The following is a 24,735-nucleotide window of genomic DNA, read 5'->3' on the forward strand; positions in this document are numbered from 1 at the left end:
CAGGAAATCATGTGTCTAACCTTGATGTTGGATGCACATACATTGGCAAATCCAGAACAAATTTCCAGCGGAAATTCCTTCCAAAGAAGCCAACACCAGGGGTGATTTTGACGCACTCTCCAGAGAGTGCCATACCGTACCCTTTTTCCAGAACTGTGCTGGATGCTTTTGGTGAAAGGAGTGTAAGAAATAATGAACAATGCTTGAACTCATCCACAACTGTTCTGAAAATGATCCTGGATTCATCCATAAATCATCCAGAAGTCATGCAGAACTCAACTGGAACTCAATCAGAACACAGTTGAAACCACTAAGGCACAATGACCACAATTAAATCATAACTCAATTTGACCTGTTTGTTGATTTGGATGATTTCTTGGGGTTCAATTCATATTATTCACATACTCATGAAGGTGTTCATTGTTTTCACTTTGCTAATTTTTCCCTCATGTGCGCTCATAAAAATTTGTTCCAAATTGCAGGCTGGGCCTCTTCCAGATCAACAACACATACACACCCGTAAGAATGATGTGAAAGGCCCGCCTTAATTGTCATATTTCCCTAAAAAAAGGCAGTTATCATCTATAATTGAGTCAAAAAAGGATGAAAATAGGGTGAAAGTATGTTTCAAGTGAAGCTTGGAGGTTTGTGGTATGGTGTATCAAGCCCATCTGGGCACTTGGCCCAGTCCCGCTGGGCACTTGGCCACGCAAGCTTGGGAGTGTGCACAGCGGGCTGGATTGGGCGGGTTCCGCGGGGCCCGATTCTTGGCACAGAGCCAAGCCCCGGGTGAGCCTACACAACCGCTGGGCCGATCCAATCCATTGGCTTTGAGCTCCTCCGGCCACCCTCTAACCTCACGAACACAAAATGACCACCAGCACAACTAGCAGGCCGCTTGAGTCAGGTGAGCAGACGTGTTGCATCCATCTGTACACACTTTTTCTACAACTTTTTTCTACATTTTTTTCTTCTGTTGACCGTCATTTTTCTTCTTTTTAATTTGTTGTTCCAGAGTACGTTCAGTGATCCCACCAAGTCGCCACTGAAGATTCAGGCAGACGTGGGGAGGACTCTGCATTGCAGAGTGATACACCCCTGAGCTGTGGGGTGCATCACTCATCGTACAAGCCCACGGTGATACATTGCTCGGCGTGTGTGGCACGCTTTCTTGGGTATCGGCCCAGCGGGACTTGTCTCTGGACCCCCCAAACTTGGCTATGTGCCAAGTGGGAATTGTGTCTCGGCCACACGCGCTTGGGGCTCGGCCCAGCGGGTTTTGGCCTGGGCACAAGAACTTGTTGATTTACACCCGGAAATTGGGCAAGTGCCCAAACGGGCTTGATGCACCATACCAGATTTCAGCCAAACAACTTGGCTTCTTAACGCATATAAGCTTTTGAGTTGTTTTTATGGTTTTTTGTTTTCCAATGTCTCCATGCACATGCATGTGAGCTGTTTTTCATTTTGACAATGTCACCTTTGTGTACGCGCGTACATTGGGGTGACAGATCACCAGAGCAGACTTTCACAGCTCCATGACAAGTAAAAACTGGTCAGAAAGCCATTAAAGCCCCAGCTATTCACATTTATGTTGTGTGAAACCCCTTGCACATAGAGAAATTGATCAACATAAATTCACCTGCAATGATTGATAATTAGGCATTGATCAAGTAAATATCATTTCATTATAGGTTATAATTGAGTTATCCTTAAAGAATGAAACAGTTCTATACAACATTGCATGAGGTCCTGTGATAATTCCTCATAAATTATGACAGACTTCCAATTGACTTCTGAACTATTTATAAATCATTTCCTAATACACATCTGACTGACATCAGAGCCAGAACAACATAAAATTACAGTCAGGCACTCTCTGGAGAGTGCGTCAAATTCTCCCCTGGTGCAAGCTTTTTTGGAATGGCTGTAAACTCGGTTGCCGCTTGGCTGGTCTTGGGGGTATGGTTCTGGCTGCTGGCTGGGCTTGGGTATCATCTGGAAGTGGGTTGAGACTCCACTTGGGGAATCTTCAAGGCTTGATTACATGATATCCTGTGTGCGTGGGGGTAGTGTGCACTGTTTCACTCATGCTGCATGTTACAACTTGCACCCTGAGGAACAGGAAGGAGCAGAGCAATCCACAAGCACCCAGTGGACACTAGGCTCACCAACAGCTTGTTAATGTATGCTCCATTATCTGTGCGTCCCAGGAGCGTAACCTTTCAAGCAATTGCCACACTACTTTGCCGCTGCCTGTAGCTGGTAACTTACACTTCAAGCAGCAGCATAATTCCAGTTTTTGTATCAAAGAATTACCTAGATGGCTAATATTTGGCCACAAAGGTGATATTCCAAAATCACACACAAACCAGACTGCCATTGGGGAAAAATGGGGGCTATACTGTGAGCCAAGCAGTACCCGCCAGCTTGTGCCGGCTACCTCCCATTGGGCACTGCAAGACCATCTCTACATTTGAGATCACCTCTAGGATCCCCATTTAATGAATTTTCACTTGGCTGGAAAACATTTAAAACAAAAAAAAAATGGTTGTGGCAACTATGGGCCGCTACGCCACACTGCGCTATTTGAGAACTACAGGTTAGAGTAGCGGCAATCATTTTTTGCCAGTAAGCTGCAGCATGAGCAGGATTTTACGGCGCTGAAATGAGCTGTAGTTTTTTTCTGTGCTAAGACTTTTTTCTAGCATTAGCGCAGAAACAATTTTGCTACACTAACATTTAGCATAGTGGATTGGCTGCTAACAGATTTTTGCCCCCCCCCCAGTAGTGTAGCGGAATAAACTCCCCACTGTGCTAGGGCTTGAGAAACCAGGCCAGGTTTTTCCCTGTATTGTGTGACTACAAACAAAATCTGGCCTGTTATCTCTTCCCACTTTCATCCCTGTAGTTGTGCAGGGACAAAACTGGACTGTTTCTTCCCAGTTTTGTGCCCAGGAGGGGTTAGCATATACAAAAGCTACGCTAACAGTTAGCCTAGCTTTATTCTACGCTAATTCTACCCATAAAAGATTGTAGTGTTGGCAGCTGTAAAAAAAAACCCACTAGCGCTTTCTTTGCACTTTTTTTTTTCTTTTTGAGTAGTATTAGCAGGCAATTCCAGCCGCTGACAATAACACCTCTGTAGCTTAGTGTAAAAAAGCTAACACCACGCTTGCTAGCGCTAATTTTAGCGTAGCTGGACCATTGTTGGCTGTGGTGTGCTCTTTTGCACATGCAGAATTGGAGATCCACAAGGTGCCAAGTTATAAGCATGGTGTACCAATGATAATCAAGATTCAATGTGTTTTCTCCCCTCCTCTCTGCCTGTTCTTTTCTCTTTATCATTGCTGTTGGTTTCCTTTTGTTATGCCGGTTTTCTTGTATGTTTTTGTTTTATTTTCTCAGTTGTAGTGCGCACAGGGTATGATGACATGTCCTGCAAGATGTCACAACCCCAGAGTTTATTTTCATCTCAAACTCATACAATGGGGGGGAGCATGGAACCTGTTATGTGCCAAGACAGACCTATCAAATTTTATTTATCATTGTTTACCAATTACCCAATTCTTTCAATCACTTTCTGTAATGAAGATTCTGAGTCCTTCACTATCACTGCAAGCCTGGATTGCTGAGATTGTAGGTGGCCCGGATCACAGGAGCCGGTGGGCCTCCCGCTTAGTAAACGAGTTTAGTTTGCGCCAACTTCAAGTTCTGGGTCATCGGCCCAGCATGGCCCCTCAGACCACCGCTTTCCCTCAGCCAACCCTTGGGCAGCCCGAGCTCGCCTGATAGCCATCCTTAACTGTGCTAGCTTACTCCTCTTTGCTATGGGGGGAGGGGGGTGGATTGTGGAGCAAAGGGGAAGAATCACCTGACCTATCCTCATGATCTGTCAAGCTCAAAACTGGTACGTAAGGAATCACATTGGAAAAAAGAAATTGGAAAAGAGGTGGCCGTGCATTCAGCTGCAGTTGTTATCAATCAATCCATTCATCAATCATGGCAGAAATTCCATGGATCCACAAGGCAAATAACTCGTTGTTCATCATCCCGGCGCGAGGATGGCGTTTGAGCCATCCTGACAGACCCTGGAACCGCCACGCCATCGTCTCGTACGTTTTGCGTGTCTGGGCATATAAAGCAAGCCCTCTGTCGCGGCAATCCGCCACCATTGTGCGTGCCAACCCTCGGTTTATTATTGAGCCCTGGGTTTTCAGGTTATGCAGGAACGCGTCGAGCTCGAGCGCCATCGCCATACAGTAATCCAGTCTTGCCGGAACCAAAACTAACTCGAATTGCAGCGCGAGATACTTCGACGAGGCGCTCATGTTTCCTAGCTTTTGGAATGCGGCGCGCAGGACGCCCGGCCATATGTGCTCGTCGATGAAAGCCAGGAGCTCGGATACCAGCGGCGCCATTTTTCGCACTTTTTTCGCGCTCGGTCGGGTCATAATCAGGAAGAAAATATGCACAAGATGGTCGACATCTTGTTGCATGTTTTGCCGGAATCGGACTCCATCTACCATAGGTTTCATAGTGCGTACGCTGTTCACGATGTGGTGTGCGTATGTTTGCCGGTCAAAAGAGTCCATGAACCGGGCCAGTTCCGCTGTGGCACTGCACTGTGGATACTTTTGGGCCGATTTACGAGCCTTAACATGCAAATTCCAAACCAGCAATTCGAAATCCATTCTCTTTTTAACCGCCTTGCTGAGCGCTTCAAGAGCAAAACAAAAAAATTCAGCGTTGATGAACCAGTATCATGCGGGATAGTTTTCAAAGAGCAAACGTACCCGCAAGAAAGTGGAATTCGACTCTCCAGACAAACTGATCAGTGATGAATGAAGGAGCCAGCTCCCGTAAGAAAGGTGCGGATAAGCCGTCTTGAGACGCACGGAAAAAGTCGACCGCTGAGAGGCGCAGGACCTGGTTGTGCTTGAACAGTTGGTGGAGATCCTTCCTCGAGATGAAGTGATTGGTGAACAAGAATTCAATGATTTGGAACAGCCACTCGAATTCTCTCTTTGCTCTCATATTTCCAGCTCGGTTCTCTGGGTATGGATATGCAAGGTCATCATGATGAACCATTATTTGCTTGACGGAGTTGACAAGTGAGTCCACATAGCCACCCAATCCTGGGGCTCTGATGGAATCAAAGAGCTCTGGTGCCAGAGTGTTGAGTAATTGAGTGATGTGCTTATATGTTTGATTTTTGGAATACCTCGAGCTATATTTGTGCTTTTGAAAACAGAATGTTCCGAGCTCTAGGAGCTTCAATGTGATCAATTCTCCAACCTTCTTATCCAACTCATGTATCATTATTCTTGCATTCAAAAGCTTTTGGTTTGTGTGCTCATCGGTATATTCTTTGTGGAGTGCTGGCCAAGTCGCTTGGAGATCTTGGAAAGCTTCCCTAAGTTTGACAGCTTGAATCCCAAGCCTTCCCACCTTTTCTTTAATTTTCGAAGTCTATGTTTAGTTACCATCAGAACAGGGCCTCAAACATATATACAAACTTACGCTCATTTTCTGCCAATGTCTTTTTCAGCTTAGTGGCTGTCAAAAAAAAAAAAAACATCGTTAGAATAGAACCACTTGGCACTACCACTGGATCAAAAACACAAATGGGGAATGGTTGACCTTGTTGAGGAGTCAGGGGCTGGAAGATCAGGTGTTGCTGGTCAATCAAATGGTCAAAACCAAGGTTTTGCAGTGTTTGCCGAATTCCAGTACTACTCCGAGTTGGATTTTCTTCTTCTTCAACAACTCCCATAGCATCTGAGGCTGAATTTCCCCCCTTCTCGTGACTTTTCAACAATGGATGATGCTGCGGAAATATTGATCCTTTATGAGAAGTATAGTCAGAGGAGGGATAAATGTTGTGCAAAGTAGTCCACGGGTGCATGGAATGGGTTCTGCCCCGAAAAATGATGTATATTTACCATTGAAATCGAGTGCTTCAGGTTCCAGTGGCAGATGACGCTCCCAAGCAAAGGCGGGGCAGATCAAGACCGCGCCCAACAAAACCTTCGAAGAATACATCCTACCCGAGGTTCCGAGATTCGGGCCAAAAAACACTTGTTGAAAAAAGGCGGGCATAATTCATTCCTTATATGCTTTTCCCAATTCCAAATACAGGTCCTCGGGCACTATAGGGTTAGGATTTCTGCGCGGCTGGCACAGTCATCAGGTTGGGCGTCGGACCGACAGCCTTGAACTTTGCACCAGGTTCATAGTACAATAAAGAATAAAATGACTACATATCCCTTGATTTTGACCTACTGAGCTTTGAACTATTGACCTGGATTTTTTCCTAATAGGTTATTCTAGTTAACTATTTGGATGTGTGAAATATTGGAATAATGTTTCTTTCGACCAAGATGCAATTGTTAAGCTTTTTCAAGAGAACGATAGGAACTGGTTTTGTCTTTGGAATTCAAGATCGCGGAGTTAACATTCAGACGGCATTGTCCCAAGCTTGGTGACGGTGTTTGATGGACCTGAGCTTACAGCAGTTTTTCAGTATGAGTGCGCTAGCTTACAAGTGTCAAATCTTACAAATATGTTAATGAGGGAGGTTTAGATTAGGTAAAGGGTAGAGTCTCAGCTAGAGTACGGCCGATATGCATTGAATTTATACTCTGGGAATCGTCGAAACAAAAGAGTTTTCCTCAAGCTAGGTTCAGACTCGATGAGGGGCAACTTTGACCAACGAGCTTCCGAAACAATCTACTGTGCTTTATGATCTATCAGGTTTGGGTTTGAGGTTCAAGTGCTAATATTACGCGAGCAATGTTCCTGGCGGGTCCAAGGGGCTGAAGTCTGACCAAGCTCGAAGGGTATCATTTTTTCTACCTGATGTTTAGTTGGGCAAGTGTAATCCGACTTGATGCTGAGACTCCAGAGGCTCTTAAGTTCTACTACAGTTCGAGTTTTGACTGGGTGCTGCGACTGAGTGGCAAACGAACTGATTCCTGGCAAGATGAATGAAGTGATTATCAAAAGGATGAGAAAAGGTATAGACTTACCATTGCCCTCCCTGTCGAGTGCAGCCTCTGAGTATGGCCCAAAAAGTGCGAGATCTCAACAAAACCAAAAGTAGCCACATAGTAGTGATCGAGTTTGTAAGAAGACGTTCCGAATGTTACTTCAAGAAGGTTCTTCCTAGTCCCTTCCACTAGACATACTTTCAATTCTGATACACCTGCAAGCATGGGATGATTGCTACCTACAGACTGTTGAAGGTAACATGTAATCAATTACGTGGAGTTCATATTTTTGGTACAAATGTGGCGAATGAAAATGATTCTTGAGGGCAGAGTACTATTACTAGACAGTTTCTACATGTAGATATACAAGAGCGATGTTAACCTAATATGTTGAAAACAAGTTAGTAGCACAGAAAAAAAGAGGAAGAGTTTCGAGCCTATCTCAATGCTTGATTGGCTTTATCGCGCAGGATTCCACCGGAGCGAGACTTAGGCGTCGCCAACGACTTGAACTGATTCTTCCTCTTGAGCGATGTCCGGTTAGAGGTCTTAACGAGTTCAGGCTCCTCTTCTGGTTCCTCAAGCGGAAGACATTCTTGCTGTTCATGAGTGGACTCGATCCGGTCTTGATGATGCTTGTCAGTCTCGTCGTCTTCATCATCCCGAGATTCTGCGTTTTCGGCCAGTCGTGACCCTCGGACAGGTCGGTCCAGCATCCTTCTTGATGATCTTGTCACAACGCTGCTACCCCGGTGATTACTTTCAAATCCTTCTGAACCGCCAGCGCAAGTCTCATCTTCGTCTTCTTCCTCCTCCTCCGCCTCCTCTTCCCTCTTATCATCACTACTTGGAGCAGAATCTCCGGAGTCATTCTCCAATGAGATGAACCGACTCGTACTGGAGTGTTCCAGTAATGGATTTGACTCAGTCAGCAATTTCTTTCTTCGAGGAGTTTGGCCGGTCTTGACGTCTTGGCGGATTTTATTGGTCAGATGCAGATGGATATCGTTCCGAAGGCCCGTGACCATGTCTAATGATTTGCCGACACAATTATTCGACATCGCCGATTGCCGCTCAACCTTTTAATTTAACGATATCCCAATCAGTAACGATAGTGAACAAGAGACCGTCAAGCTGGGGAATACACACATCACTCAGTACATGTTTGACACTCCCTTCTACAGTTCGGACTTGATCCTTGATTTGAGAAACCAGCTTCTGATGATAAACACCAATCACTTGATTGTCAATCTTGGCAACTTCATTCTGGAATCCTGCATCGAGCTTTTTAAACTCTTTCACAACTGTGCCAGATTCAATGCGTAAGTATCAAATCAAGAACCCCAGTTCAGTAGATTCATCGACTCACACTCTCCGCAGTTTTGATCAAGTACATTGCCCAGAGTTTCCATCTTGCTCGAGTGCGCCGTGTATGCGTTGATCCTTTCACGTTGATCAGCACTCAGATTATCCAACAAGGAAGTTTGGCCTTTTTGGAAGGTCTAAAAACATGTACTGTCAGTCTTCGACTCAACCCTCCTGTGAGGCCGAGATGAAAGAATGGGGATACAGGATGCCTCACAGTTTCATAGACTTCCAGTTGTTCATTAGCTGATCCAAGGGTTCCATTCAATTGGAGATCGAATTGAGCCCGATCTTCATCGAGCTCTTTCTCCAATCCACTAAACCTGAGCCTCTTACGATCTTTGCCATCTTTGAGTTCAGCGAGAGATTGAACAAGCAAATCGGTCTGGGTCGCTTTCCGTTTAAGGTTAGAGACGTGCTGCCGTTGGATCAACTCGATCAATTCCTTTTCATCCTGTTGTATGCGTTTCTCATCTTCTAGTGCATGTTGTCTCAATCTTTCGATTTCTTCCTTGAGTCGAGCCGCCTAAACAACACATCCATCATCAGCCAATTGATTTGGGAAGAAGAAGAAATTGGGGTGGACCTCTTCTTTTAATTCTGCCTTTTCGAGTTCGTGGAATTTGATAATCTTTTCCCGATCCTGGTGGAACTTCTCATGGATGATTTCAAACGAACTTTGAACGGAATCCTTAGTGCTCTCTAAAAAATTGAAGGCCTTTCGTACCGGAAGGAATGTTGTATGATAATTCAGCTTGGCTTGGCTGAAATAAATTCCTTGGATAATGAACATACGTCTGATTTAACCTGATCCAGAATCAATTGGATATTGGAGAACTTGTCCAGCTCGAGATTCTGGATGATGGAAGCGAGATGAGTTTGGTTCTCCTTGACCAAGCCATTGGGCACTAGATCTTCTTGAATCTCTTTGACGAAGCTTTCGACTAATTGAGTTTTGATTGCCGCCATCGAATCTGTTATATTACTTATGATTTGTTTCAGATCAACCTCGATTTGATTGTTGATTAAGTTTTGATTGGATTTCATGCTCTTTTATTTGAACAAAACACAAGGAATATGTTAGCTGTCTGTTTATTTCGATTGGAGCTTTCGGCTGATGTTGGCGATAGAGCAACCTCAGGACTGACCTTAACTAGACGTTGTTCCATATCATTCAAGAAACTTTTGACCCCTTTATTGATGTGGGTGGATTGATTGGCAAAATCTTTGAGGTCGTTTACCAGGTTTGTAGCACTTGAAGATAAGCTTTGATCGACCTCGTTCAACGTGTTCTGATTGTAGGATTCAACTGCAGCCTTACGAGCTGAGAAATTAGAACAATTCCAAAATGATGTTTGTTTAAGATAACAGGCAACAATCATGAAAAAAAAGAATCCGTCGTTGTCAGCAACAGGCAAATTTTGAAATGGATGCACAAAGGCTTCATAGGCAGATGAACTAGTCGTATTACCAATTTTTTCGCGAAGCCCTTCATTGTCCTCGTATACTTCCTTGCACTGATTCTTCCATTTCGTCCGACTTTTCTCGAACCTCTCCTTCATCGCCCTTTCCCCGGACAACTCGAGTTCGAGGCCCTCTTTGAGACCTTTCATAGTATCGAAGTCGGAAGATTTAAGATTAAGTTCGTCTTGAATCTTCTTGATTTCGCTCTCTCTAACGTTCAAGATCCTGAGACATTTCTCGAACTCTTTCTTGACGGCAATGAGCTCGAGCTCGATCAGCTCGATCTTCCGCTTACTCTCGATCAACGTCCGGCTCTTGTTTTCAGAGTCCCGCATCAGTTCGGCCCAGCGTTCCTCGCTGAAATAGATCCCGTTCTTTGTCCGAGTCGCTATCAAATCGTGACGTAGCTTCTCGATCTCGTGGACGTATTGGTTAATGAGAATCGACTTGTTTATCTTGTTGTTCAGCTCCGGCCGGTTCTTGATCGACTTGGCCCGTAACGCATAATCTAAGGTCGAGATCGTCTCGTCCAGATTGAGTCGTGAGGGTGAGACAGTGGCAATGATGCATGTTTTCGTCCTACCGCCCAAGGAATCTTGCAATAATCGAGTCAGCTTGGACTCCCTAAAAGATGTGATGATAATCAGTCATTGTTTAGCCTTGAGGTAACAGCCAGAGATAAAATGGCAATGTCAATGATGAATAGTGCCATACCGATATGGGACGTGACTGTTTTTTTCAACCAGGGCGTTGATAACTCGGCCAAGAGTCAAAAGACTCTGGTTGATCATTCCAGCTTCGCGTGCCCGACCAAATTCCTTGCCAGCGCCCGACCTGCCGACGTTTTCGCTACCGGCCAAGTCCACTAAATTCAATTTTCCGATCTTGAGTTGGTCCTCTTTGCCATCTTTAGTATTCTCCTTGACATGGATCGTGATTGAAAAGACGGAGTGGGATCGCGACGACTGCTCATTGCATTTGGTTGCAGCGATTTGTCTCCGCGACGAGCCCAGAGTGAGGATCTTGATCCCTTCGGTGGCTGACGAGATCGCCGTCTCAGTCAGATTTTGGATATACACTCCCGATCCACCAGTGGCGCCCTTCTTAGTGTTGGAGTCCTCAAAGATTTTGAGATTGGTCGACCCACTGGGCGGGTTGTTGGATTCCGTGTTGGCCGACGATTCGAGGTAGTTGAGGTCCCTCAGTTCCTCGTTATAAAGCTCAACGAAACTCACCTTGACTCCAAACTCCACTTTCTCCTCCTCGCTACAATCTTCCAACATGTTGAATAGTGAATGTAAGACGCGAGGAATGATCCCTGCTTCGTTGGTAAACTTTCTCAATGAGGTTGGAATCACCAAAGGCGTGGAATCGTAGCTCAGCCCTAAAGGGGATGTTGGACCCGAGTCTGCTTTGGTAGTAGGCATGATGGTGGTGGCAGTTGGGATACTTAGATCACCAGTCATCGTATATCTGTGTAGCATGAAAATGCATCTAAGTCGGCCTTTTTTTCTTTTTTCGCCTAATGCTGCAGGTTCTTTCTCAGATTCAAACACCTCGCTCACGTTTTACCTGTTCCGGTTTGACCATATGCGAATATCGTACAGTTGTAACCTTGCAGAACTTCCGTCAAGATCGGAGCCACCACATCGGTGAAAATCAGAGCTTGGTCGGCTTCTGGGCTGAGGTTTTACGCGTGAATGAGAGTGCCAACAAGAAGAATATCATAAATTCATTAGATCGTTATGCTCTTCACTTTTGATTTGAAAGCCATTAAGAACAAAGTGGATGATGATGACTTACCCAAACACATGATCGAATGGATAGACTTTGATATTTGCGCTCCTTTTGGGATCGTCGACCAAGGAAGAGCTGTAATCGGTGTTTGCCAGGCCGGCACCTTCCTCGCGATTTGAGTGGATATCATGGACGCGCGCATGAGGCTGGTCCGAAGTTGCGGCGGCGGAGGGATGACTGTTGAGGTCCACGGTCAGTTCACGTCCTCTGACGCCGCCGGTTAATAAAACCGCCTGAGGGTCTGCAGCGCGTTCAGCATCGGTCAGGCCTCTGCAGCGAACGACAACCTTGATGTTTGCTCCAGGTAGAGGGCCTTGAGTAGGCTGAAGTTGATCTTGAGTTTCAGACTCGGTAGTTGTTCTTCTCAGCTCATTTTGGTTGATCAGCTTAGCAGGACTAGATTTTTTCCTAGTGATAGTTGTGCGAGAGGAAGATGCTGTTGATGCTCCTTGAATTTGGTTCAGTCTTGATGATGGGCGAGTAGGCGCGGCTGATTGGGTAGATACAGTTCTTGTTCGAGTTGGACGCGGCATTGTTGATAGACTGTTCGATGGAGCTGGAGTGTTATTTATTGAGTTGGTAGTCGATGACGGATTGTTGGTATTCCTGTTGGATGGCCGAGCTAGACGCGACATGACGAAGGATGTATGGAGCGAGTATGCTACACTGATGGATGCTTGCGATGGTTGCTGGTTGTGTGTTGGTGTCTTTGGTGAGCTTGATGGTATGGATGTAGACTGGTTGTGCCTCGACTCGCTGGTTTACGATGCGAAGGTGATACCGGTCCAAGTTCTTGATCGTTTGTGCTGAGGATGGTCGGAGTAAGAAAACATGACAAGACGCGTCCCAACCCCTCCCGGGCCCCGACCACAGTGGGGAAAGCCCGGCCCACATGAGCGTCAGGCCCATCTGTGTCGGACTCCCACTGGCACAGATAGAAACTCCCATCGATGGGCATGGGTACTTAAATAACTTAGCATCAAGCTGCATGAGCAGTCCTTGATTTTCTAACAAGTTTGTATGACTGATTTCAAAATCAGCCTTGCGTGAACCTTCCTAACTATTCCTCTCTATGAAATATGTTTGCCCTTGGGGGAGTTTGCTCCATCTTTTTGTGGGTGTACAAATTCTAAACCGGGATTATCACAGGAGGCAAGGCACGGGGGCGGGGGGAGCAAGGAAGATAAAGGATTTTCTTCCCTTTTCCTTTGGGTTACAATACATCTGATACCATATATAGCGTTCATCTCTTCAAGGCTGAGAAGCAGGACAAGAGACGGTACGAAAGCCAAGAGTAGTATAAGTAGCAAGGAGCATAGAATGTCAGCGGTCAGAAGGTTACGCTAAGCCAGCTGAAGCTGTTACATAACTTAAACAGACAGTCTTGAGTGGAAACCAAGGCTTTACACGCCAGGGAACAGAGCAGCTTCCACACGTAGGATAAGTAAAGGTGATACAAAAGAAATGGATTTGAAAAATAACCATACAGATTATAAAAAGGATGCGCCTAGTGTATCAGTCAGAGTGGATCCCCAAACACCGATCTAATAAGGACTGATTTTTGGTCTTTTGGTTGTTAGCGGGGGTTTATTGTTTAGCTTTCAACAGGGAATAGCTCACCTTATTTAGGACAAAGGCAATATTGACCTATAACACTAGGGCCATCTGGTCTAATCCAGTAAGTAGTGTTGGCTCCACACTTTGGACATGTGCCATGCACTGGAACGTAATCCATAGCCTTGACTTGTAGTTGAAGAAGGTGGACTAGAGGTACCATAAATACTACAAGCTTCATTATGTAGTATTTTCGCAGGTAAAATTTGGGAGAATCCGCCTGAATGATCTGAAAGAGATTGAAGAAAATGGAATGAGCTGGGAGTCTTGACAAAAATGAAAGTTAAATCACTCACACACGCAAAGCTAACACCAGCGAAAAAAGTAGGAGGAATAGAAAACAAAACAGAAGATGTGAGTAAGCAACAAAGAGAAAGATCAGATGAATAGACATCATACCTTCACGATGGCAAGCAAATGTCAAGCAGAGTGAGAGTATTTGCTTGATGAAGGGTACGCAATGGAAAGCCGGATGTGGATTTCTAGCAGTCTCCAAGCTGGTGGCAAGCTTTCTCAAAATGCGCCAGCTTTAAAGAAATCCAGATTCCAGCCGCCGTCAAGGGCGAGGATGGGGAAGCCTACGCTCCGCTCCGACCACGGAAACAAAAAAACGGGACAATGCGGGATATAGATATCTTACAGGCTGTAAACTGAACTCAGTGGAGGGTTGGGTTACTTCCTATCAATATCCGAGGGCCTCCCGGAAGTGACCTGGATGCATGTATTGTCTTTTGCTTGGCGTTGGATGATTTCTTGATTCTTCCGGTTTCAATGGACGCATAATCTTGAAAATTGAATGTGAGCTCCACAATATTAACACTGCTCTTTGCAGCAGGCTATAAATGAGGGTAATGTAAAATCTAGGAATTTGCCAAAATTCATTTTTTTGACTTGATTCATACACGTTTCATGCCTATGCTCAGGGAATTTTCCAGTTTTTCATACATTTTTAATGCCTACCATTGCTGCCAAGAGTGCGGGGGTGCAAAAAATTAGGGCCTGTACCATGGGCCACAATTTTGAAAAATTTCAACTTTCTTTGCCCTGTACACAAAAATTGAAAACTAGCGGAGGGTTTGAATGTTGAAATTCTTCACATTTGGGCTCAAGCCTACATTTTGGCCAGGCTCAGTTTTTGTCCCAAGAAACTTTGAGGCAAATAAATTTGGAAAATTTCAATTTCCATGCCCTAAAATATTGGGGGCACCAAGGTGGGGTACCAAAAAAGGGCCTGTGCTTCAACTTTGCAAAATTTCCACTTTTCTTGTCCTCTACGCAAATATTGAAAACAATAGGGGGGTTCAATTGTTGAAATTATTCACATTTGGGCTCAAGAATACCTTCTGGTGATTTTCAGCTTGAGTTTTAAGAAGTATTGAGGGAGATAAAATTGGGAAAATTGAATTTTCAATGCCCTATGGTATAGGCCCTAAGACAAGGTGTGCTGCTGAGGGGAGGGGGGGGGGGGGGGCGCTTTTCTGGTGCACTCTCAGGAATTCATACATTACTACCCTCCCTTACCCAGGAAAAATTTCATACACGTGAAGTGCTTACCATTGAGGCAAAAAAAGCCCATTCATACGTGCCTACCATTTTGGGTTTTTGCCAAGAAATTTGTACATTTTCATTACCCCCATTTATAGGGGGTTTCCTGGGTCTTTTTGCAGCAATTGACAATCTGCTTGAAAATTTTCAAAAGCAAGGTTTGTTGAAAGTTTTTGATTTCCCTGGAAAAAATCTAGACTTTTTGGGTCTATATCCACAACTGCAATGGTCTTAGAGGTGACAAGAAGGCATCCACTTCCCATTGTCATCTGGCAGGCTCCCAGATGCAATCTAGAGCTCAGAAATCTATACTGGAGGACTTCCTGCCGATCTGGAAACCCAGATTTTCCCAGATTTTGGAGGGAAATCTAGGCAGATCTAGGATTTGGGACAATTGAGCCCAGATTTCCCCGCAAAATCTGGAAAAATCTGAGTTCCCAGATTGACTGGAAGTCCTCCACTGAGGACTTCCCGTGCGATCTGGGACTCTTGCAGATGTCAATATAGACCCAAAAATTCTAGTTTTTTGCAGGGAAATCTAGCTTTCTTGCGGTCCAGATCACTTCTGGGAGACCCGCAGATTCCGACGGGAAGTCCTCCACTTTCCCCTGCAGAAATCTAGACATCTGCCGGGGTCCCAGATTGCACAGGAAGTCCTCCAGGTCCTCTGTTTGGGAGGTGAACATTTTCAATGGTCAAGTTGGCCGTGGAGTCGCAGTAACTTGTAGAAAGGGAGTCAGTAGAACATAGATGACTCAAACATCATTCCTATAGCCTGCCACGTATTTACAATCAGTTTTGAGTAATGAAATGCTTGTTTGAAGCCGGTTGGGCTGGGGTTTCGTGACATTGTTCAGACCGGCAAAACTGGCTAAGTATTGCATTTTTTGCTCGTGAAACACATGATTTTGGCTAGGTTGACCAACACATGCATGTATTTAATTGTTTGAGGGAATTGTGCCCTGCTCTGGCTAGCTCTGATGCAGCTTCGAGGGGAGGTGAGACCTTCAACTGATTTGAAAGGGACTGGTTTCGTTGTGTATGTATTCACGTGGTTTTGTACTACACAGGTGAGAGTTCTGGTTCAAACAGACCTCCATCAAACGATAGGATCATAAAGGTGTATCTCTGACCTCTCGAAACTTGATTCAAATATGCCAGCTTTTGAGGCAAGTCAGACGGGAATCCGGTGACGTGGCTTCCAAGGGTGGGTGCTACGTGTAGTAAGCCGGGTGACACGGGGGAATGAGACGGGGTATATGTAACACGCCAATAAATTTTGCTGACATCTCCCACCGCAACGAGTTACCACCACGCCATCCCCAGTATCTGGGTTCGATACTCGAGAGTTCTTCAACACAGTCTTGGTCGACAACCGGACGAGACCCGTTGCTTGTCCCCCCGCTTGGAAGGAAGCCCGTTACCCGCCTTGAAAACGGATCGCTGATCGAAGTATGACCTTGCCTCTTTATGTGCCCTTCGGGTACATAACTTTCCTGGTGGGCTTGCTATGGCTATTTTCCCGCCATTATCGAAGTCGAGCCCTGCGTAAGTCCAAATCATGTAGTCAATTCAACCAATTTTCCTAACGTTATTTCTCGTTTCATCTGTCTGGTGTAGGTCGAAAACCTCCACCGCCTTGGTTCCCTGATCCCCACACGGCAAGGGATGTATATGTCAGCTTGTTGAGTATGGACCCTCCACCGTCGCAGCCGGTCTTAGTTGGTGAGCATAAGGATGAGCTTGAATAGAATTCCCCAGGTACATCGTCTAAGAAATCGGGTCTTCTTGCTTTCATTTGTTTCTTCGGCCCCGCGAATCTAGCTGCGTTACTGGCCCGAGCCATGACGGATGTGAAGAGGATCATGTCGCTGAAAGAAGCGAAACAGGCGATGACGAACTTGCTTCAGAAGGGACTCGTCGGGGATGAGCTGTGGGAACGACTGTTGATGGCCGAGAAAGAACTCGACGTTGAGCTTTCCGAGGTCGTCGCTGAGGCCGATGAATACCATCAAGGCTGGGGAGGCGTGATCTTCTCGATCGCTTCTGAGGCCCTCCAGGCTACCATGTGCCAGGAAATTTACAAGAATATCCCCAAGCAGCGGGCGGAAAAAGGTAAGAGCTCTCTTGCCTCCCACCCTCTTCAAAGACTAATCATACTCAGTCGAAGCAAGTGTGGTAGATTAACTGATGATCGGTAACTTGGTACACAAAGCTGCCGAAATCGCAGCAGAGCGAGCGTTTACACCGAACCCAGGAGAATTACGAATCTTAGGATCTAAGCCAGCAGTTCCGGCAGCGCAAGCGAAACCAGTCACCCCTCCAGCGCCACCCTCACAAGCCAAGCTAGCGATGCTGGAAAGTATTCGTGCGGCCCAAGCCAAGCTCAAATCATCGGAGGAGAAGAAACCTGTCACCCCGCCTGCATCTTCTGGTCAAACTCCTGCCAAAGGCCCCTCCCCAGGGTCCTCCCGGGGTGATAATTCCGATAGCGACAATGACGGCAGCACTAGTCTCATCAAATCCGGCCCTCCCTCGGCTTCCAAAAAAAAGAAACCTAAAAAGAAAAAGAAAAACTGATTGTCGCCCTGTCCAGTCTATCGGCATAGATGCGCAGTGTCTTCCTTCGCCCCCCCCTTTTTCTTCTTTCTTTACCCTGCCTGTTTTGTTGATTTTTTCTCTTAGATACAGTTGTTAGACTGATCTCAAGAGGGAAGGTTGGATGTCTTGTTTCGTAACTCACTTATCTAAACCAAACGCAATGTTTTTGTTTCGTTCGATAGAATTTGAACATCATTTTCTTGAGATACACCATATTACACATTCTTGGCTGGTTAGATCGAGATCAAGCATTGCTTTAGTTACTACTGCACCCTTTCAATACACACACAGGTTTCCTTTTCGGCTGTGGAAATCATGTGTAACTTTTGGAAGTCTATCTCTACTTCTGCTCTTTCTTTTGATCAAATTCTTCAATTTTGTTTTTTTCTGTCTTGGTGTTGTTTTGATTCACATCAAACTTCTTCATCACCCTTCTGATAAGCTTGTTATTTTCCTTCTTCTTTTCTCTCTGTTTCTCACTCTCATGAATCTAATGATTCTTTGAAAAAGCAGAAAAGAGACACATGCCTGCATAAGAAGGTACATTGGCTTTGTGGGGGGGTATGTGTAGGGCTCTCAAAGTTACATCATACCAGTATATGTCATGAAAACATAAAACCTTATTTTCAGGGACTGTCAAAATCTTTCACATGTTTCCCTGCAAAAAAAGGTGTTCATGGCAGTATGTCATTGTTGCTTGCAATATGATGTTTCTATGTTTTCAACTTTGAGAACCCTAATTCCATCCATGGATTTTAAGATCAATTCAAAAGGAAATACAGAAAAGTATTCCATATCCTGAAACAAATGGTCAAAAATGGGGCCAGATTCAACCTGTTATTTTAGATCACTTGATACAGTTTAAAAATGCAAGTCAGGTTCAAGCTGCCAAATTGCCAATTTCCCACTTGCAGGTCTACAGAACTGAAGGGAAATCTCACCAGGAAAAATAAGCTCTCACTAGACTACAGGTGACATCAAACTAATTCCAAGGAGCTAACCACAAGTTGCACAGTTGGCTGCATGGACAGCCTTCTGTAGGAAACAAAGGGGAAATTTTAGTTTACTTGTGGTAGCACCAGAGCAGGAAAAAGCAACAGCCATTGTTGCTTTTTGAAGTTTATGTCACCTGATGTCTGAGGACAATTTATTTTTCCTGATGGCACTGTAACAAGCTACTAATGAAAACCAAGAAAAACAACTGTGTGGTCAGTTGATGATATTAGATGATCCCCAAGAAAAGGGAAAAAACATGTAGTCACCACTAAAGTAATTTTGATCCATCCTCCATCTTTTGCCATTGTTTCTTACCCCAATTTTTTACAGAAAAAAATTAGTCAACATGGAAAATCAATGATACATTCACCAAGTTTTAAGAGACTAGGGTGCATGCAACCTAGAGTAAGTATGGCACTTCACACCCGGGTACCCGCACTGGCCTGGACAGAATTTCACTAAAATCAGACACCCACACCTGCACACGCACCCGGATGCAAGTGGCCAGTACCCGCGGCCCGCGGGTACAATTGGGTCCCAAGACCTAATGATTGGGTCCCATGTCAGCCTTAGAGTCAGCGCAGCTGACCTAAAGTCTGCCTTTTCTACCTTTTTACATATGAATTACTTCATATCTTTTTCATCTTGAGAGATATCCTTGTTTTGACTTCAGATTCTGTTTCCCCATGCAATTGTACCCTAGTTACAACTTACCACTTCTTTTTAACTCTACTCCTTCCCAGAGTTCTTGAGTTGTGGCGCGCATGCGCAGCTGTGACGTGTAAGCCAAAGACTAGCACATTGAATCAAATTGATTTGAGTATTTGTATTCGTATTTGATTCGAGTCGAATAATTCCTGGGCAAATTTAAGCTTGAATATTCAAATAAATTTGAATAATGGCTCAATGCAAGCTTTTCTGGGGCCCAAAGGCCCCAGATGAGTTTGAAAAGGCCCAAAAGTGGGTCAGCTACGCTAACCATAGCTGTTAGTGTAGTGTAGCGCAGCGCAAATGCGCTCTTTTTTAGCGTAGCGTTATTGCAATCGCGCGCATCTGCGCTGAAGCTACGCGCACAGGGTGCAAAGCTATTTTAGCTTTTAGTGTAGCGTTAGCACAGATACATTCTAGATTTTAGTGTAGCGTTAACACAGATAGGCGCAATTGCGCTAGCGCTAAGCACGCAGGGCGCAAAAGAGCACGCGCTGTGCTGCGTCCGCCACTATCAAATGTGCGTCCGCCACCGTCAAAAGTGGGTCCGCCACTATCAAAAGTGGGTCCGCCACTATCAAAAGTGGGTCCGCCACTATCAAAAGTGTGTCCGCCACTATCAAAAGTGCGTCCGCCACTATCAAAAGTGTGTCCGGCACTCTGAATATGTAGTGCGTCCGCCATTATGAGATATGCCTCCAGCAATATTGTAAGCATCTTTGGCACCATGATATTTTTGACAGATGACCTCCTCAAAAATGTATGGCCCAGAAATGGGCCAAAAGAAGTCAAAAACACAAACAATGTAATTTTTTGGTGTTTTTAATGTATTTTGGAAGTTTTTCCGTTGAATATCTCCAAATATTCGAATATTTGACGAATCAGTATTTGAAGGTCCCAAAAAACATGTCAAATACCACTGTGCTAGTCTTTGGTGTAAGCGCTACCAGGCAAGCCAACCACATGTACATATGTAATTACATAAGAAAACTGTGAAAATTTTTGAAGTCAGGATCCCACCTGCATCAGTAAGATACACAGACTTCAGAAAACCAGAACCACACCCCCAGATAGCCCAGGACCATCTCCTTGGTATGTGCAGAGGCTGTAGCCCTTTTTGGTCTGGCACAGCTGTACTTACAACTTTTCCAGGTTGTTCAAGTTGAATTTGAGGATCCTCTTACAAAGAGTAGATAGACCACCTCCCAATCATATCTTTCTCTTTCTTCTCCCTTCTTTCTTTTTGTAGTTCTCTATCCCAAGAAATACAAGCAGTGCCCACCCATTCTTCTTTGTGTCCTGTTGTCACTTTAGAGACACAGGCTCACATCCCAACTGTTAGCGCAAATAAAACTATACTGTTTGTTTATCAGAAAACTGTTAGAAAGGAAAAAAACTACACTTATTGTTAGTGTAGCTTTGATTAGCTCAAACTAGTGCAAGAAAAAAATTGTGAGCAAAAAAACTTCTGCTACGCTTCTGTGACAATTTTGTGGCCTTCCTGTATGTTTTCAGGCAAAAAGACACAGGCTGATCTTGCATTGTGCCAGTCAGACAGGCAACTACCCACGCTAAGTACCCAGGTACCAAAACTCAACACCCGCACCGGCCCACAGGTACCAGGTACCCAGAGCCATCTCTAAACTAGAATCTGGAGTCATGGTTCCCATTCCTTAATTGTCTTGGAAGGATTGAAAATATAGTGAGAATTCAATTAAGAGCAGATTGTTCATTGGCATCTTGAAACAGCTTCAAATCCAATTTGTTTAGATAGTAACAGCAATGGGAAGATGCATTACTAACATTAAGGAGCCCCTTTCTGATAATTTAACTATTTTCTGTTGTATCTTTTTTTGTATTATACCTTTTCTTGCAGGCCTTGTAGTGACAGTGTGCTATAACTACATTTTTCTTACATTTTTTTTCCCCACAAGGAAATTAAATTTGAAATCACTTTGATACTTGGAGTGTAACACTCAGCCAGCCATTAATTGTGATTGCGGCTCAGCCTTCAAGTGTGCCTAATTTTGGGTCCGCGCGGAGGGTTTGAACTACATGTACGGGTAGAAAAAAACAGCAGTCTACATAATCTCTACCAACTAGGCTAACCACCAAACACTCTCTAGAGGGCCAATAATGCAAAATACTCTCAGATACAATAACAGATCTTGTAAATGAACTTGTGTTATCCATTTTTTGAAAAAAAAAAAAAATGGATACCGCAACCCAGTCCCCAGTTATTGGTAACTGGGTGTTAATGTAACTGGAAAAATTTAAGTTACAGGCAGAGTTATCCAAATGGATAATGTATCTGTCCACCACTGATACCAATGCATTTTATTTTGATTGGATCTTTGTAATATGGCCCTGTTTGTTCTGTTGGACTTAGGGTTGACAATTGGGTGTGTTTGGGCCGCCCAAGGTCTAGCCTGCCTCAGCCCGCAACTTAATTGGACAGGCTGGGCCTGGCTAAAACATTAGATTTTGCTGTCCGGCCCAAACCCGTGTCCGCAATGAGACAGACACGGGCTGTCCAGCGGCGCCTTGTTGGGCCAAAGCGGGTGGCCCGCAGGCAGCCCCCTGGGGGCCCACAGGCCATCTACAAGCACTCTCAAAAAAAGGTATTTTTGGAGGAGCGTAGGAGGATATACAAGAACTCTCAAAAAAAGGTATTTTTGGAGGAGAGTAGGAGGATAAATTGATTTTTGCAATTCTAAGTACATGTATGCAACTAGGTCAACTATAAAATAAAATTTACAGATGATTTAAAATAAAGCAAGAAGAAAAGAACAGACTTCTTTTTCTTAATCCAGTTTTGAGCGTATAAGAGTGTGAGCCTGAGTCTCTATAGTGACAGCAGGACACAAGGAAAAAGGGGGGAATATTTGGATTTCTAATACAAATATAAGAGAGAGAGAGAAAGAGACTGAGCAGATTCAAGATTAAGCAGATATTCAAGGTTATTCTGGTGGGAATGCACATCCACTCATGGCAATGCTACCTCTTTAGAAGAGTGCTGCCAAGCTGTGCTAGAGAGTGCTACAGCCTCCTCTCACCAAAGTGTCAAGCTCCAGGGCCAAGGTAGCAACCTCGTTGATGGTTGTGAATGTGGTGCGGGAAACAATGAGCGCCATCTGGATGTCCCGCTTCAGACCTTGGCGGTACTGGCTGAGGAGAGTGGGGATTTCCCATCCCGCTGCGGAGGCGTGCTGGACGAAGGTGTGGGTGTAGTCCGCCACGGAGCCGGTCTGCTCCAGCGCTCGGAGGGCTTGTTCCGCCTTTGCCTTCTTTTCCGGGTCGAAAAACATGCCCCGGAAGGCCGCCGTGAACTCCGCGTAGGTCAGGGTGGGTGGTTCCACTGCTGCCTGGTCAAGGAACGGGGCTGCCCACACGCCCGCGGGTCCGGTCATGTACGAGGACACAAAAAGGATTTGTGTCGTGTCGGTCGGGAACAAGTGCTTGTTCACAGTCATATAGATGCTGACCTGGCGGGCAAAAGTCTCCGCCACCGCTCCGCGTTCTCCATTGAACTTGTCGGGTTGGGCGATCTTGGGGGTCTTGGTTGCGAGTCAAAGAGGTTACAAAACCTCTTTGACCCTGCTCAAAGGGGTTCTGTAGCCTCTTCAACTGGAAGGAATCCTTCCGGTCAAAGAGGTTTTGTAACCCCTTTGACTGGAAGGAATCCTTCCAGTTGAGAGGTTGATCTGTAACCCCTTTGACTGGAAGGGATTTCTTCTGGTCAAAGAGGTTACAGAACCTCTTTGACCAGAAGGAAGGCCTTCTCAGTCTTTCCGGTTTTCGTGGCAGCCTCCACCTGCCCAAAAAAGAGCAGGTAAACCGGCCGGGGAAATCACTTGGAGTCCACAAGGACTCCACGTGGTAGCCGTGCGCGAGGTCGGACCAGCGGCTTCCGTCACAGGGAAACACGGGGTCAGCACCAGGAGGATCACGCGGCCACCCTGTGATCATCCCGCGGATTCCATGGCACCTTTTGGCTTCGCGTGGAATTCCCGTGGACTCCCAGTGATCCTGACATGAAGGTTGAGCCCACGGATGGATCACGGCTCCTTCAACTGTGGGCTCCCCAAGGAATTGCCATGATACCCACGCGCGGGTCGGGCTCACAAGAGGCAATCCTGATGTGATGAAGTGTACACCACGTGCCTCAGCTTTCCGTGGGGACCACCAACGGTGGCCCTGTGGTTTGGTTAGGTAACCCGGGGGGGGGGCAGAGCGGATCAAAACCGCGGGTAATATTGCAGAATGTAGTACCACCAGGGTACCACACACTGCATTGCATAGAAAGTGGCCGTTGTAAAAACATAAAAAAAAAGAGATTTAGGGTGTTCAAAGTTGACTTGCATAAAATCATAACCCCATAAAATCATAAAATTCTAAGCTGAAAAAATATGTTGCACCCAAGCACTCAAATTAGAGCAACATTTGTAGAATGATACATATGAAATCATCACTTGAAAGTTTTATGATTTTATGATTTTAACTTTGAACACCTTAATTGACTATAGAGAAAAATATAAAAAACAAAAACAAAAAATAAAAGAAAATCAAGATGAATGAGAGAAAAGGGAGAAACAGCGGAATCAGAAGGTGTCTGCAGCGACACCTTTGTCTTTGTCCTTGAGGACCTCCTGGGCTCTGCTCACCAACATCGCCTCCACCTCTTCCTCAGAGGGGAGGGATACCGCAATGCCAGCAAGATCTCTCGCGGTCTTTGTAGCTGAGGGATAGCCGTGTTCATGGTGGACACAATACCCAGCTGAGCATCCAGATTCCTGTTCAGAAAGCTGCTGATAGCACTCAGAAGGACAAGGTTTGCAATATTCTGTTGGATCTCTTGTTGGGAGGGAACTTGAGGAGAGTGGATATCTTTAAAAAAGCACGTGGTCACGAGTCAGTAGCAAGCCAAGTGGGGAAAATTGCTGAGCGTTGATAGACGGGCAGCTTACTGTAGACACCAGGGCCAATTTGGTTGGATCAACCAAGCCAAAAACTTTCAAAAGTTTGTGGTCCATTTTGCTGGCCTTGATGGAGATGACATCAGCATCCAATCAAGCAATTTCTGGAAGAAAGGAAACAGGATGAAGTTAACAGGGGTTTTTAGTGAGGGACTGGAAGATAGAAGTGGATGACAATGAAGGCTTATGGGCCATGATCTTGTTGAAGTCCAAGTAACAGAAGTGAGAGTGGGTTTGGGTACAGTCCTCAACACCAGCAGTGGCCAACTTGAAGCTGTTGACAGCCCAGTGGAATTATTCATCCCAGTCAGACTTTTGGAGGGGCACACCCTCTTGCATTGCGGGCTTGTTGACTTGGATGGCAAAGAAGCCGGCCTTCTTGAGGTCACACACTTCATCATGGAGCGCAAGGGCCAATTGTTGGGATTGGACTTCTTGGAACACATCCACATGGGGGAAAGACCAGGCCAAAATAGTCACAGGAGTAAAAGAAATAGATGTGATCAGGATTTGGTGAAAGATACATCATAATTGGTTTGGTGGCTTACCCAGTGAGCATTCCCTTGACATGGAGCTTAAGCATTTTCCTAACGCCCATGCAAAACCTGCTGATTCAAATAACCAACAGGGATGACTGTGGGCAGCAATGTGATAGAACAGTTCATATTTCAATCAAT

At 45.2% G+C, this 24,735-nt stretch overlaps 3 protein-coding genes across 3 annotated transcripts; 1 reads left to right on the forward strand and 2 right to left on the reverse strand.

Moving 5' to 3' along the window:
• Positions 1–3,980: 3,980 nt before the first annotated feature.
• Positions 3,981–6,045, reverse strand: PtA15_4A638 (uncharacterized protein; the record flags this gene model as incomplete). Its single annotated transcript, XM_053168542.1, has 5 exons — positions 3,981–4,720; positions 4,797–5,456; positions 5,524–5,559; positions 5,644–5,847; positions 5,946–6,045. 5 exons carry the CDS (start codon positions 6,043–6,045, stop codon positions 3,981–3,983), a joined length of 1,740 nt encoding a protein of 579 aa, XP_053019741.1.
• Positions 6,046–7,429: 1,384 nt separating this feature from the next.
• Positions 7,430–12,253, reverse strand: PtA15_4A639 (uncharacterized protein; the record flags this gene model as incomplete). The annotated part of the gene is made up of 11 exons (XM_053168543.1): positions 7,430–8,071; positions 8,142–8,296; positions 8,362–8,494; positions 8,575–8,883; positions 8,944–9,075; positions 9,153–9,365; positions 9,506–9,681; positions 9,829–10,445; positions 10,536–11,294; positions 11,387–11,503; positions 11,625–12,253. 11 exons carry the CDS (start codon positions 12,251–12,253, stop codon positions 7,430–7,432), a joined length of 3,882 nt encoding a protein of 1,293 aa, XP_053019742.1.
• A 3,978-nt stretch (positions 12,254–16,231) lies between these two features.
• On the forward strand, positions 16,232–17,357 carry PtA15_4A640 (uncharacterized protein; the record flags this gene model as incomplete). Its single annotated transcript, XM_053168545.1, has 4 exons — positions 16,232–16,325; positions 16,398–16,502; positions 16,602–16,892; positions 16,993–17,357. The coding sequence occupies 4 exons, from the start codon at positions 16,232–16,234 to the stop codon at positions 17,355–17,357; spliced, it is 855 nt and encodes a 284-aa protein (XP_053019743.1).
• Between the last annotated feature and the right edge of the window lie 7,378 nt (positions 17,358–24,735).

This window comes from Puccinia triticina, chromosome 4A, assembly GCF_026914185.1.
Source record: "Puccinia triticina chromosome 4A, complete sequence".
NCBI classification, from domain to species: Eukaryota; Fungi; Basidiomycota; class Pucciniomycetes; order Pucciniales; family Pucciniaceae; genus Puccinia; species Puccinia triticina.